This window comes from Stomoxys calcitrans, chromosome 5 (assembly GCF_963082655.1).
Source record: "Stomoxys calcitrans chromosome 5, idStoCalc2.1, whole genome shotgun sequence".
NCBI classification, from domain to species: domain Eukaryota; kingdom Metazoa; phylum Arthropoda; class Insecta; order Diptera; family Muscidae; genus Stomoxys; species Stomoxys calcitrans.
In genome coordinates this window covers 155,817,276-155,829,608 of record NC_081556.1, presented here as the reverse complement: position 1 = coordinate 155,829,608, position 12,333 = coordinate 155,817,276, and the positions used below count along the sequence as shown (strand labels likewise).

General features: G+C 36.5%; 1 protein-coding gene across 6 annotated transcripts in view; it reads right to left on the bottom strand.

The window, feature by feature from the left end:
- The window catches only part of LOC106096105 (aldehyde dehydrogenase, dimeric NADP-preferring), an 81,696-nt gene that overhangs the window by 49,647 nt on the left and 19,716 nt on the right, over window positions 1-12,333 (bottom strand). For 2 of the 6 annotated variants that reach the window (XM_059368732.1, XM_059368731.1), the window contains exons 1-3: window positions 12,208-12,297; window positions 12,037-12,129; window positions 6,288-6,356 (exon numbers count right to left, since the gene is read on the bottom strand). In XM_059368732.1, the coding sequence (XP_059224715.1) occupies window positions 6,288-6,356; window positions 12,037-12,129; window positions 12,208-12,226 (181 nt within the window). In that variant the 5' untranslated portion in view covers window positions 12,227-12,297. Of the gene's footprint in view, window positions 1-6,287; window positions 6,357-12,036; window positions 12,130-12,207; window positions 12,298-12,333 lie in introns of those variants that run through there. The other 4 variants (XM_059368733.1, XM_059368729.1, XM_059368734.1 and 1 more) reach the window with 2 other exon arrangements.

Below are 12,333 nucleotides of genomic sequence, written 5' to 3'. Positions count from 1 at the left end.
ACTTTTAATAACATGATTCATATCAATGAAATATAGCATAAAGGTCTGACTGTGATTTCGTAATTATAGAAAAAATGTTTCGTAAATGTAAAGAGGCAAAATTTTGCCCATGAACATTCCACTAAGAAACAGGCGCAAACTTCTCACATATTTATGAGGGCAGTCCGATTCAAGTTTAAGCTCAATGATAAGGGGCCTCCTTTTTATAGCCAAGTCCAAACGGCGTGCCGCAGTGCAACACCTCTTTGAAGAGAAGTTTTACATGGCATAGTATCAAACAAATGTTGCCAGCATTAGGAGGGGAAAACCACCGATGAAAATTTTTTCTGATGGTCTCGCCAGGCGGACATGCTAACCTCTGCGCTACGGTGGCCTCCAAAAATGTAAAGAGGCAATTATGCTTATTACAAAACGTATCATTTGACATTTCAAACCAAATAATATTATTAACAATAAAGACATAGATGTGAGGGCTGGACAGTCGATGGTCATCGCCACGTCTGACGGCAGGATTATCAACGCGGACTTTGGATGTAGTGTGTTCAGAAGGCGGGTGACAAGAGGAACGCTTCAGGGAGGAGATTTCTCGCCGATTCTTCGAAAACTAGTGATAAACAAAATCCTGTTGGACCTCAACAAGAATGGCGTGAAAATGATCGCATATGCGGACGACGTCGATACGATACACTCTGAGAAAAGTTATTACACAATGTGCTCATTTCAATACCGTACGGTATTGATAGTAAAGCAACACAGTATGGTACAAAAACAATACCGCGTGGTATGGATAAAACTTTTAATGATTAGTACCGTTTGATACTAGCCTTATTACCGAACTGATATTGGTTTTAATACCAATCTGTTATTGGTTTTAGCAGCAGACCGTTATTGGTTTTAGTACCAAACTGTTATTGATTGAAAATAATTTTAATCAAATTTTATTTTAATTATTTATTTTAATAATTACAAAAGATAATGTTACACCTTGACCAACCTCAATGTAGTTTTCTGAATTTTATGTGCTTTTTAACTTTCCTATAGCTCCTAAAAAATCATACTTTATAAAAGTCATTTCCTACCGTTGAACCATTCAGATCGCTTTACAAAGCCCAACAACTTGCGAATATGCATATCCTCTAAATCAGACAAGTTCTCAAAGAAATGAGAAACATAAACTGGAACTCCTTCTGACTACCGGTGCGAGATACGCACACAGCAGCAAAATAGCTAACATACAAACGTATTATCAGCGACCTCCTCGACACTTGTCTTCTAACTTTTACATTAAAGTCGTACTCTACCCCTAACTATCTTTAATTTAAGCCTTGTGTTTTACAGACCGGTATATATGCCCATTTCAATAGGTGTGAAGGTTTTTTTACTTGACCTCAAACTTCGATGAAGGTTATATAAAATGGGGTCCTTGTTTGGAGTAATGCCTAGTGACCTAGTACTTTCCCATGCCCCAGATCATTACTCTCAAATTGTTCCATAGGGTATTTGGAATAGTCTAAATTCGTCTTATATTTGATCCAAATTTGTCGTCCCCTGAATTAGATCCCATTCAAATCGGTGACTCATTTAGTAATGGGAGAGCCCAATATTTATCTGATATGGCAACAATATTGCATAGTACCTTCTGCACCAATAACCACTCTTACTATGGTATAAATCGGTCCATAAAGTACCATCTCAACTACAGATTAGTATATCTACGTTGTGTCGTAGAGCTACATTATTTATTAGAGAAGTTTGGTAAGGCTTAAGTCCTTACAAATATTGCCACCATTAGTGAGGGTATGTTCTTGCCAGGATTTGAACCCAGGTATTCAGCGTTGAGGTTGGACTCACTGAAACTCTGCGCAAAACACTGCCTTGCTCTAATAGAGCTCGCAGAAAAATAGATACTTGAATTGGTGTCTGAAGGAAGCGATTTTTTATGAAATTGTACATGTGAATGTCATGACTTCTAATATGCATTCGCAAAATTTGATCCGGACAACTTAACTAAACGATTCTAGGTGGCCAATACTTATTCTACCCGGCCAAACTTTATGTCTTTAAGCTCCCGGGTATAGCCACCTATACGAAAAATCATGGCGAAATAGTCGTTTACAGGACCATTCTTGGCTTATTCGATGGCCTGTAGGATTAAATCAAAATGGTAGAGTTGCTATGTTTAATTGCAATTAAGATGATTGATATAAATAAAGATCCGGACTTAAATAATCTTATCGTAGCTCAAGTGAAACTTTACAAGAATGAGATGACTAAGTTCGATTGCCCACGTATAATCTCCCTCTACTTTCTTGAATTTTAAATATCTTTCAATACAAAATTCAATATGTGTTTGTTTGTCGGTGTTGTTCCATAAAGACTCAAAAACGGCTGAACCGATTACCTTGAAATTTTCACAGATTGTGTAGGTTGGTTTGGAAAGAAACATAGGCCACATAATTTTTTGATATCGGGAGGGGGGCAGACCCTCCCCCTTACCCCAAAAGTGCTAACCAAAAATAAAACTGGACCGATATGGGATTCAAATGAAAGGTATTCAAGAGTAGATAACGAATCATAATAAAAGTTGGGTCCAAGTACCTGGGCGGTCGCCCCAGCCCCAAAACCACTTAAAATAGGTTTATTTGGCGATCATGACAATATGGGACTCAAATAAAAGGTAATCGGGAGTATATTACGATGTAGGAATAGGCTTTATAATTTATTGATAACGAAACCCCAAAAACACCACCCAATATCAAAAGTGGACCGATAAGGACAATATGGGTATCAAATGTAAAGTGTGTGGGAGTAGATAGCGAATCTGGAATATAAATTCATGTTGAAGTATATAGAAAATTTCGCATATTTTGTAGGTTGGTCTGGAAGGAAACATAGGTTATATAATTTTTCGGTATCGGAAGGGGGACAGACACTCTCCCTTATGCCAAAAACACAACTCAAAATCAAAATAGGACCAATGGGGACAATATGCAATAGGTATCAAAAGAAAGGCATTGGAGAGTGGAATACGAATATGGTATTAAAATTTGAGTCTAAGTACCGATCGGGCCGCCCCAACCCCAAAACTCCCCCAAACAGATATATTGGACGTTCATTTCAATATGAGGCTCAAATGAGAGGTATTCGGGTGTAGATTTCGAATCTGGCATACAAAATTCGATCGAAATATAGGGGGTCACGTCACTCCTCAAAAACGCCATTAGACCCATTATGACTATATGATATTTGGGTGAACAGATATTCTTAAAATTTTCACAGATTATGTACGTTTGTCTGGAAGGAAATATATGGTTTATTTAGATATCGGGTGGAGGTGGAGACCCTCCTCCTTATCCGATGTGATCCGATGGCCACAATAAGGGTATCAAATGAAAGGTATTGGAGACCAGAAAACGAATATGGTATTACAATTTGGGCCCAAGTACCTATCCCCAAAACTCCTCCAAACAGATATATTCGAAGTATATGACAATATTGGACTCAAATGAAAAGTATTAGACAGTAAATTGCTAATATGGCATAAAACATATCAAATGCCCCTCAATGGGCATATTAGCCAACCATGGCTATATGGCACTCAAATGAAAGGTATTAGGGAGTATATTACAAATATGACATTATAATTTGTGTTCAAGTCTAGGTGGCGCTTTTACTCCTAAAGATATGTCAAATGGGTTATTTTCCCACCCATGGGACTCAAATAAAAAGTATTTTAGAGTAGAAAACGAATTTGATATCCAATATTGGAGCCAAGTGTTTTGGGTACGCCCTAAAGCACCCCCTGAACTGAACTTCATTTCCATTGGGAATAAAGAATGAATTTGATATCTATTTTCAGTGGCATCCGCATTCAGGGCGAAGTGTCCCCACCCCAAAAAGATATTAGAGAGTTAAAGAAGGCGCATCGGAGTGGGCCCGGTTCGGCTAGTCATATAATAAGCTGAACACATTCTAAATTTCATAAAGATATTTAATTTTGTTATTGGATTAAATTCCAGCTTGGACCAATTTGTTTTTATTTTTATTTTGAATAGAAAACCAAACAAAAACCGTTTAAAGAGTCTCGACGCATGTGGTGCGCAAAAATGTATTGGGCAGGCTAAAATTGTTGGCTTCCCGCCTTTTTGAATGAGGATCATTTAGTTGAAAATGACATCCCTAGTACTGAAGTTCATTTGTATCACACGCGTATGTATTCGTATGTACATATGTACATGTTTGAGTGTTCCACAATATCTTTATTGTTATTCGGAGTTAAAAATACGTACAAATGGTTATCTCTATACACAAATCATAAGTACTTGCATATTGTATGTCATAGAATATTGTTAAGGGAGAACGAATACCGTATTGTTATTGTTATTGTTTTTTTTTTTTTTGTTTTAGAAAAGTATCTCAACCATACAAAAGTGCCCGCCGGGTGACACCTTTCCATACCAACACAACAACATATATATTTTGAATTCCTTCAAAACCAAAAGAAGGGAAACTGAATCAGAAACAATAAAAAAAGGAAAAAATTTTAATACATTTTGAATTCCATTCACAAAAGACAAAATGTTGCATATGTAGGGATTTGAGAATAAGTCAATAAAGTTCAAGGTGTCTCCAATGTTCTAAATATTTTGGGCTAGCTAATAAAAACAAAACGATATAAACAAAAAACAACATTTGGACTAATTCGACTATTTGCTGTTTTATACATATGCATGAGATATGTTTCCAAAAGATCGTTACTATTTCTAAACTTGCTTATTGTCATCTTTGCGCATCAATATCATAGTCGATTTCAAAATGTTCAATGTATAGTAAAATGTGTATGAAACTTTTTATGTTCAATGGCAACTAAGGCTACATCCGAACCTATATTTAAACCTAAAGTCAATGACATTTGCAATATTTTTTTTTTGTGAAATAGAAATTTTATATGCTACTTTGGACTAATTGCAAAGTTCAAGAACATAGAAAACTCTCGACTAACAGAAAGATATTTCAATAAATACCCTTGTATGGCTAAAACAAACAGGAAAAATTTTTGAAACTTGGTGTAAAAAGAAGTGCACAAGAACAATTATTGTTCAATCCCATGGCAGCCGGTTGTACGTACCGGATTGACCCGATGGAATCCTCCATCGGCAAGGGCTGCCGTCTCGGTGTACAACACACTGCTACAACAACAATTATTGTTTATATAACTATAAGTTATTTATATTGTTGCCATTTTCCACTTTAACGAGTGGAAAATGAGGGGAACATACAGGATGCACTAATAAGGTGAAATCATGCGAACAGCTGAGAAAATTTTTTTTTTAATTTTTGTATTGATTTTGCAGTACATCTAAATGTCAAAGGCTTGATATCACAGCTGTGATATATTTCTAAAATCTTAAAAACATGTTCTATTTGATCCGATATTCCACACATGAGCAACAAAACAGTGTTATTATGATGAAAATACAAATATAAAACACATTTGTAGAAGATAAGTTGTAAAATACAGTTTATTTTTAGAACCACTTTGACATTTCAATTTACGGCATTTGCCACGCAAGGTATTTTCGTTGGGGGTAAATTTTTGTTGTTGTACTAAAGACACTACCTCTTAATTGTACCATGGGAACATACTTAGATACCTATACATTTATCTGAAGCAGTAGTTAAACATGCCTAAAGCATGTTTTTATGCCCAACATATCTGCAAAATTATAAATACCCAGCCTTTGGGTATAAATGGGTAAATACCCGGATATTTACCCAATTTACCGGGTAAAAACCTTTTGGGTATTTACCCATCGCCCATCTCTAAGCATGCGTCGAATGAAGCCACAAGGACAGACTAATTGTTGGATTGACCCGATGAAGTCCTTCATCGGCAATGACTGCCGCTTCAGTGTACAACACCCGCTACAACAGCAACAACAACTATTTGTGCTATTGCACATTTGTTCCACATTGATTTATATGAAATCTAGTGGAAACGAAATAACGTTTGATATTGTTGAATTGTTTTTTGATTTGTTCCCCACAATAATGGGATTAAAAATTTTTATTTCACGACTTTGAAACTTAAAAGGAAATAATTAAATTCAATTATCGAAAATTAATCATTAGATTTAAAAATATTTAATTTTAAATATACTTCAAAACATGTTTAAAATTTTCGATTTTAATTTCTGCATCTATTCGTTATTAAAATTCCGACCTGCTGGTTAGACATAGCAGAAGAAAACATGATAATTCAAATTGGAATTGAATATTTAGCTTACCAAGGTCAATAATTTCCATGTGTCGTGAATTATCCGTATGGAACTCACGATTGTATTTATTGGCATCATCTGAAAATTTACAAAAGGCATTATAGTAGTAATAGAATGCACATAGTATTAAATATAGTATTTAGCACTTAGTTCTACCAATGATTATAATACCAGGTTAAAAAAGTAAAAAAGCTTTTACCCATTTAAGACAGGTGATGCGTTTTCGCATCAGTGACTTGGCAAACATTTACATGTACGCTGTCGGAAAAAAGCAATTTTAAATATTTTTAATTTTTTGATTGAAACATAAATTTGTTGTTTTCAAATGTTTATAAATTATAGTTATATCATTAATTCGGTTAATATTTTATGTAATAATGGACTTAAAATTGTGTTCTTACTTTACATTTTCTATTTATAATACAAACTATATGGCACATAAGGAATTTCAAGTGAGCAAATAAAGTAACACTTCTCTAATAAATATTATAAAAAATTAAATAACTTTAAAATTTAGTACAAAGTTGCTCCTCCTTTGTTATTTATGACTTCTCTCAATCTTTTCGGCATACTTAAAGCAAGGTTCTTCAAAGTATTTGATGGAAATGCCCTCCATTCACTTTGCATTTTTCCCAAAATTTTTGACAAAGATTTGATCTGGATTCCATCGGGATTTTGTTATCTAGGATAACCCAAAGATGGTAATTCTTATTTTTCAACGTTATTTTTTTCAAAATCTTTTTTTGCGACCTTACTCGTCTGCTTGGGGTCGTTGTCTTGTTGAAAAATGAACACCCCAAGCCCATTTCCTCCGCACTGCTATAAAGATTTTCTTCCAAAATATTTACATAGTGCTCTCCAGTAATTTTAGAGTAAATTTTTACGAGCCTACCAACTTCTGAAGAGGAAAAACATCACCACACCATGAGGCTACCTCCATCATGTTTTACAGTATGTATACGAATACAACAATCTTGCCCATGAACATTACACTAAGGAGTAGGGGCAAAATTCTCACATAGCAATGAGTGCATTCCGATTCAAGTTTTTAGCTCAATGATAAGGGGCCACCTTTTTATAGACGAGTCCGAACGGCGTGCCACAATGCGACACATCTTTGGAGAGAAGTTTTACTTGGCATAGTACCTCACAAATGTTGCCAGCATTAGGAGGGGAAAACCACCGCTGACATTTTTTTCTGATGGTCTTGCCTGGATTCGAACCCCGGCGTAGACAGACATGCTAACCTCTGCGCTACGGTGGCCTCCAAAACAGTATGTACAAGGTTTTTCCGTTTTAGCCTTTGTGTTGGTTCACACCACACTCTTTTCCAATTTTTGCAAGTTTTTAGTTTATATTTTGACTCGTCCGTCCAATTACTTTATTCCAAAGTCATTCAGGCATATTTACTTTTTTGCAAAAGCCAATCGTTTTTTTTCTATTTGCTGCTCGTAGGAGTGGTTTTTTCTTAGCGAAGGCAATTTTTAAACCCATTTTATTGAGTCTTCTTTGGACAGTTCGAGTCGAAAGCTTCTCTTTTATATCTCTGGCTGTCGTAAAAGAATTTCTCTTTGCTAGAATTGCAATATGATTATCCTCAAGCTTCATCGTCTTACGTTTTCTGCCACATAATCTTTTCAGACTTTTATTTGACTTCTGACCCCAGATTCATATATTTTGTACTTGGGCCGAACTTTGGATGCCGGGCCGAACTTTGGATACCCACCACCTCGGGTATATATGTAAATCTGGTGAAAAATGCATACCTTATGCCCCATAACAGCTATATCGAAATTCGTTCCGATTTGGACCAAATACTAATAAGTACAAGTCATTGTTTAATTGTGTATAACAAAATATTGGTCTTTTTAGTAGCTATATCTAAAAATAAACCGATCTGAACCATATGTCGATGTCGGTTCAAATCGGATGTTACCGGATGTCGAAAAGCCTAACATGAGTCACTGTGTCTAATTTCAGTGAAATCGGATTATAAATGCGCCTTTTATGGGGCCAAGACTTTAAATCGAGATATCAGTCTATATGGCAGCTATATCCAAATCTGGACCGATCTGACCAAATTGAAGACGGATATCGAAGGGCCTAACACAACTCACTTTCCCAAATTTTGGCGACATCGGACAATAAATGCGTCTTTTATGGCCCCAAAACCTTAAATAGGGAGATTGGTCTATATGGCAGCTATATCCAAATCTAAACCGATCTGAGCCAAATTGAAGAAAGATATCGAAGGGCCAAACACAACTCACTTTCCCAAATTTTGGCGACATCGGACAATAAATGAGTCTTTTATGGGCCCAAAACCTTAAATCGAGATATCAGTCTATATGGCAGCTATATCCAAATCTGGACCGATCTGAGCCAAATTGAAGAAGGATATCGAAGGCCCTAACACAACTCACTTTCCCAAATTTTGGCGACATCGGACAATAAATGCGTCTTTTATGGCCCCAAAACTTTAAATAGGGAGATTGGTCTATATGGCAGCTATATCCAAATCTGAACCGATCTGAGCCAAATTGAAGAAGGATATCGAAGGGCCTAACACAACTCACTTTCCCAAATTTTGGCGACATCGGACAATAAATGCGTCTTTTATGGGCCCAAAACCTTAAATCGAGAGATTGGTCTGTATGATAGCTATATCCAAATCTGGACCGATCTGAGCCAAATTGAAGAAGGATATCAAAGGGCCGGACACAACTCACTGTCCCAAATTTCGGCGACATCGGACAACAAATACGTCTTTTATGGGTCCATAACCTTAAATCGAGAGATCTGTCTATATGGCAGCTATATCCAAATCTGAACCGATCTGAGCCAAATTGAAGAAGAATGTCGAAGGGCCTAACAAAACACACTGTCCCAAATTTCAGCAAAATCGGATAGTAAATGTGGCTCTTATGGGCCCAAGACCCTAAATCGGCGGATCGGTCTATATGGCAGCTATATCCAAATGTGGACCGATCTTAGCCAAAATAAAGAAGGATGTCGAGGGGCCTAACAAAACTCACTGTCCCAAATTTCTACAAAATCGTATAATACATATGGCTTTTATGGGACTAAGACCCTAAATCGGCGGATCGGTTTATATGGCAGCTATATCCAAATATGGACCGATCTTAGCCCTCAGAAAGCTGACTTTTTTATCTGATTTCAATAAACTATTGAAAAGCTACATTATCCATTGAACCGTAAACACCTAAGTTGGATCAGGTTTTCTTCTACTTAGGCCTATTTTTATCTGCTTGAAACAAGTTATTTTGGTACGTACCTATATAAAATCAGAATTAATATCATAACATTGAACAATGAGAGATTAAAAAGTGATACAAAATATTAATATTAATGTTATATTTTAACTCAAACAATAATTTTCCAAAATCATGCTGACAAAAAAGTGTAAAAGTTGTCAAAACCTTTAACAAAACGTTTCAGCTAGTCGTTCTTTCAAGAGAACCAAACCTTCCAAATTTTCAGGTCTCCTCAAAAACGACACACTACTGTCCATTTTAATTTTCCCAATGCTACATACATATTGTTTTTGGGATTAAAAAAGTATCTTCACTAGGGAGCAACAGCCTCGTTTAACAAAAGACTAATACTAAGCTTGATATTACTGGATTGGATTTTCTTCCAATAGCTATACAAAGTTCGCATATGCACATATTTATATTGGCAAACAATTTAGATCAGCCCGCCGTTCTGCCAAGTAAACGAAAACTTTTCAAATTAAAAAGGTCCAATTAAAAACACAAAACTGGTAATAACTAGGAAATGACTCAATTGACACATACAAGGCATATTTATCAGGTGGCCGCATCAACCCAGCTGAGAGAATTTGATATTTCAACTCATTTTTGAATTCGCCGTACAAAAATATGAACTTCAAAATAAATAATTTATAAATTGTGTTTGCTTGTGTTATGGTTTATAAACTTAGAGTATATAATGGCACGCGTTTAGCAAACTCAGTTTCACTCAGGGAACTTAGGTCTATTGTGTCGGCCCCGAAAGATACAAAAAGCGCAGAAGAACACTGATTAAACTTACATCAGTACTATGCCACACATTAAAATGAAGGAGCCAACATGCATGACAAAACTGCCAGGAGTTCGGGAGAAGCTACTTCCAATATGCATGCTATATTAGTCAAGAATAACGAAAGGACTTTTGCATGAAGATAATTATAAATAGGAAAATAGATTTTGTGTAGCCATTATCGTGCACCTACTCTCGCAATTTCAGGGCAGTCTCACAATAGGCGCTCAACCGTCTATGACTCCTCTTCATCCCCACAAATCAAGCTTAAGTCCGCCATGTGAACAGCGCAAGGTCAAAGTCCTGACATTGAAATGGCTTTTCAGGACATTTAGTGGTGAGAGCGGCAACTCCATCACATCTAGCAGAGGTCCCCTGAACATACCAAGTTACCTACTATCTTGGCAGCATACCATATGCACCCTGAACAGCTGCACACCATGATAACAACGTCATCCTTGTAGCCAACAAACTTTTACTGTCCTTTTCAAATGACCTGAAAGTCCAAGAGCCAAAAAAGGGTACACAACCCCTCCTTGTGGTGATTGAGCTGTAATCACAATCTTCCTATTTGATCCATTTGTTAGCATTCACTTGGTAGCTATCTACGGCTACAATAACCTTATGAAAACTATTTAAATCTGTTTTCTTTGTGGTTTTGTGGCTTGTTGTAGCAACATTTTCATATAGCTCGTTCCGGTCCAAAGCACCGATCGCCGTCGGCCATTAGTTATTTAAAGGCGCCAATAACCCGACTTGTCACGTCGAGCATCATAGGAACTCAGTATTTATGCAGGAGTCGGTGCCGCCCGGCCTCTAACTGAGACTCTCCGCTCGATACCGCTGATTATACGCGACTGCCATTGCAGCTACTCTGTATGGAGCATTCCATTATCCGCAACCAGTGGAAGGAGCCCGGTAGCTCGCAGCTAAGCATCTTGTGACAGCAATGAACACCACACAGATCGGACCTCAATGTTCCAGCCAGTTTTGTGGGTAAAGCCTCTGGAGCTAATTGGTATTTTGAACATTTTTTAAATATGTGTTATCTTGACACTCAATTAATAAACTTCTTTCTTCATGCTCTGATTGGTCGAAACAAATTTGCCGAAAATTTTAAGTGTCAGGGCGAATTGAATTTTCTTTGACCTGTTTACAAATTTTGACATATCAAGTTCCCAAAAAAGATGTTTTGTTGTAGCAACTCTCCGATGCGGCCACCTTATTAAATGCGCCTTGGACTTATATTAATGAAAGCTTGTTTCGTTCAAGAAGTGTAGTCAGTCACTCAACAATCTCTTTCTAGTATTGGCATGGTGTAATTTTCACAAACAAGTGTGGCCGACTGGAGAAATACATCTTTTGTGAATGTCAATTGCAATGCGTACGTTACGTTACGTTACGTTACATGCGAAGGTTGCTTTTTACATTTGTAGCCTTGGCTGCAAATGAAAACCCTTAGAGGGTGATTTTTTTTTCGTTTTTAAAATGGTGAACGTAACTATTCGCGTGAAGTGAATAAAACGTGTAGTTTTTGCACATTACCCTGAAGGCGTTTCAAATCAAATACAATGTCTTGGCTAATGTATTAAAGTATCGTACCAACTATGGGCTACACAGTTACATGACGTAAAATTAATAATAAAACTAGTTTCAGTAATTCATCAATTATAGAGTAATTAAATCTGTAACTTACCCACATAGCCAGATGGTATTTCAAGCACTGTATGCTCCTTGGTTGCCGTTTCCTTGTTATTAGCCTCCATATTCTGGTTTAAAAAGTTACCAACTATAATTAAAAAAGTAATAATTTACATTATACAACTTTTTTACTTTGTACTCTGTACAAACGTCAAAAACTACCAACTTTTTAAGATATCTTGCATTTGCAATTTGATGTGTGTCGTAAAAGTGCACGGATTGAACTAAATAAGTGTTGGGGATAATGGCTCTTTCCCGCTTTGCACAAAGCCATTACATGGTAAAGAAACTA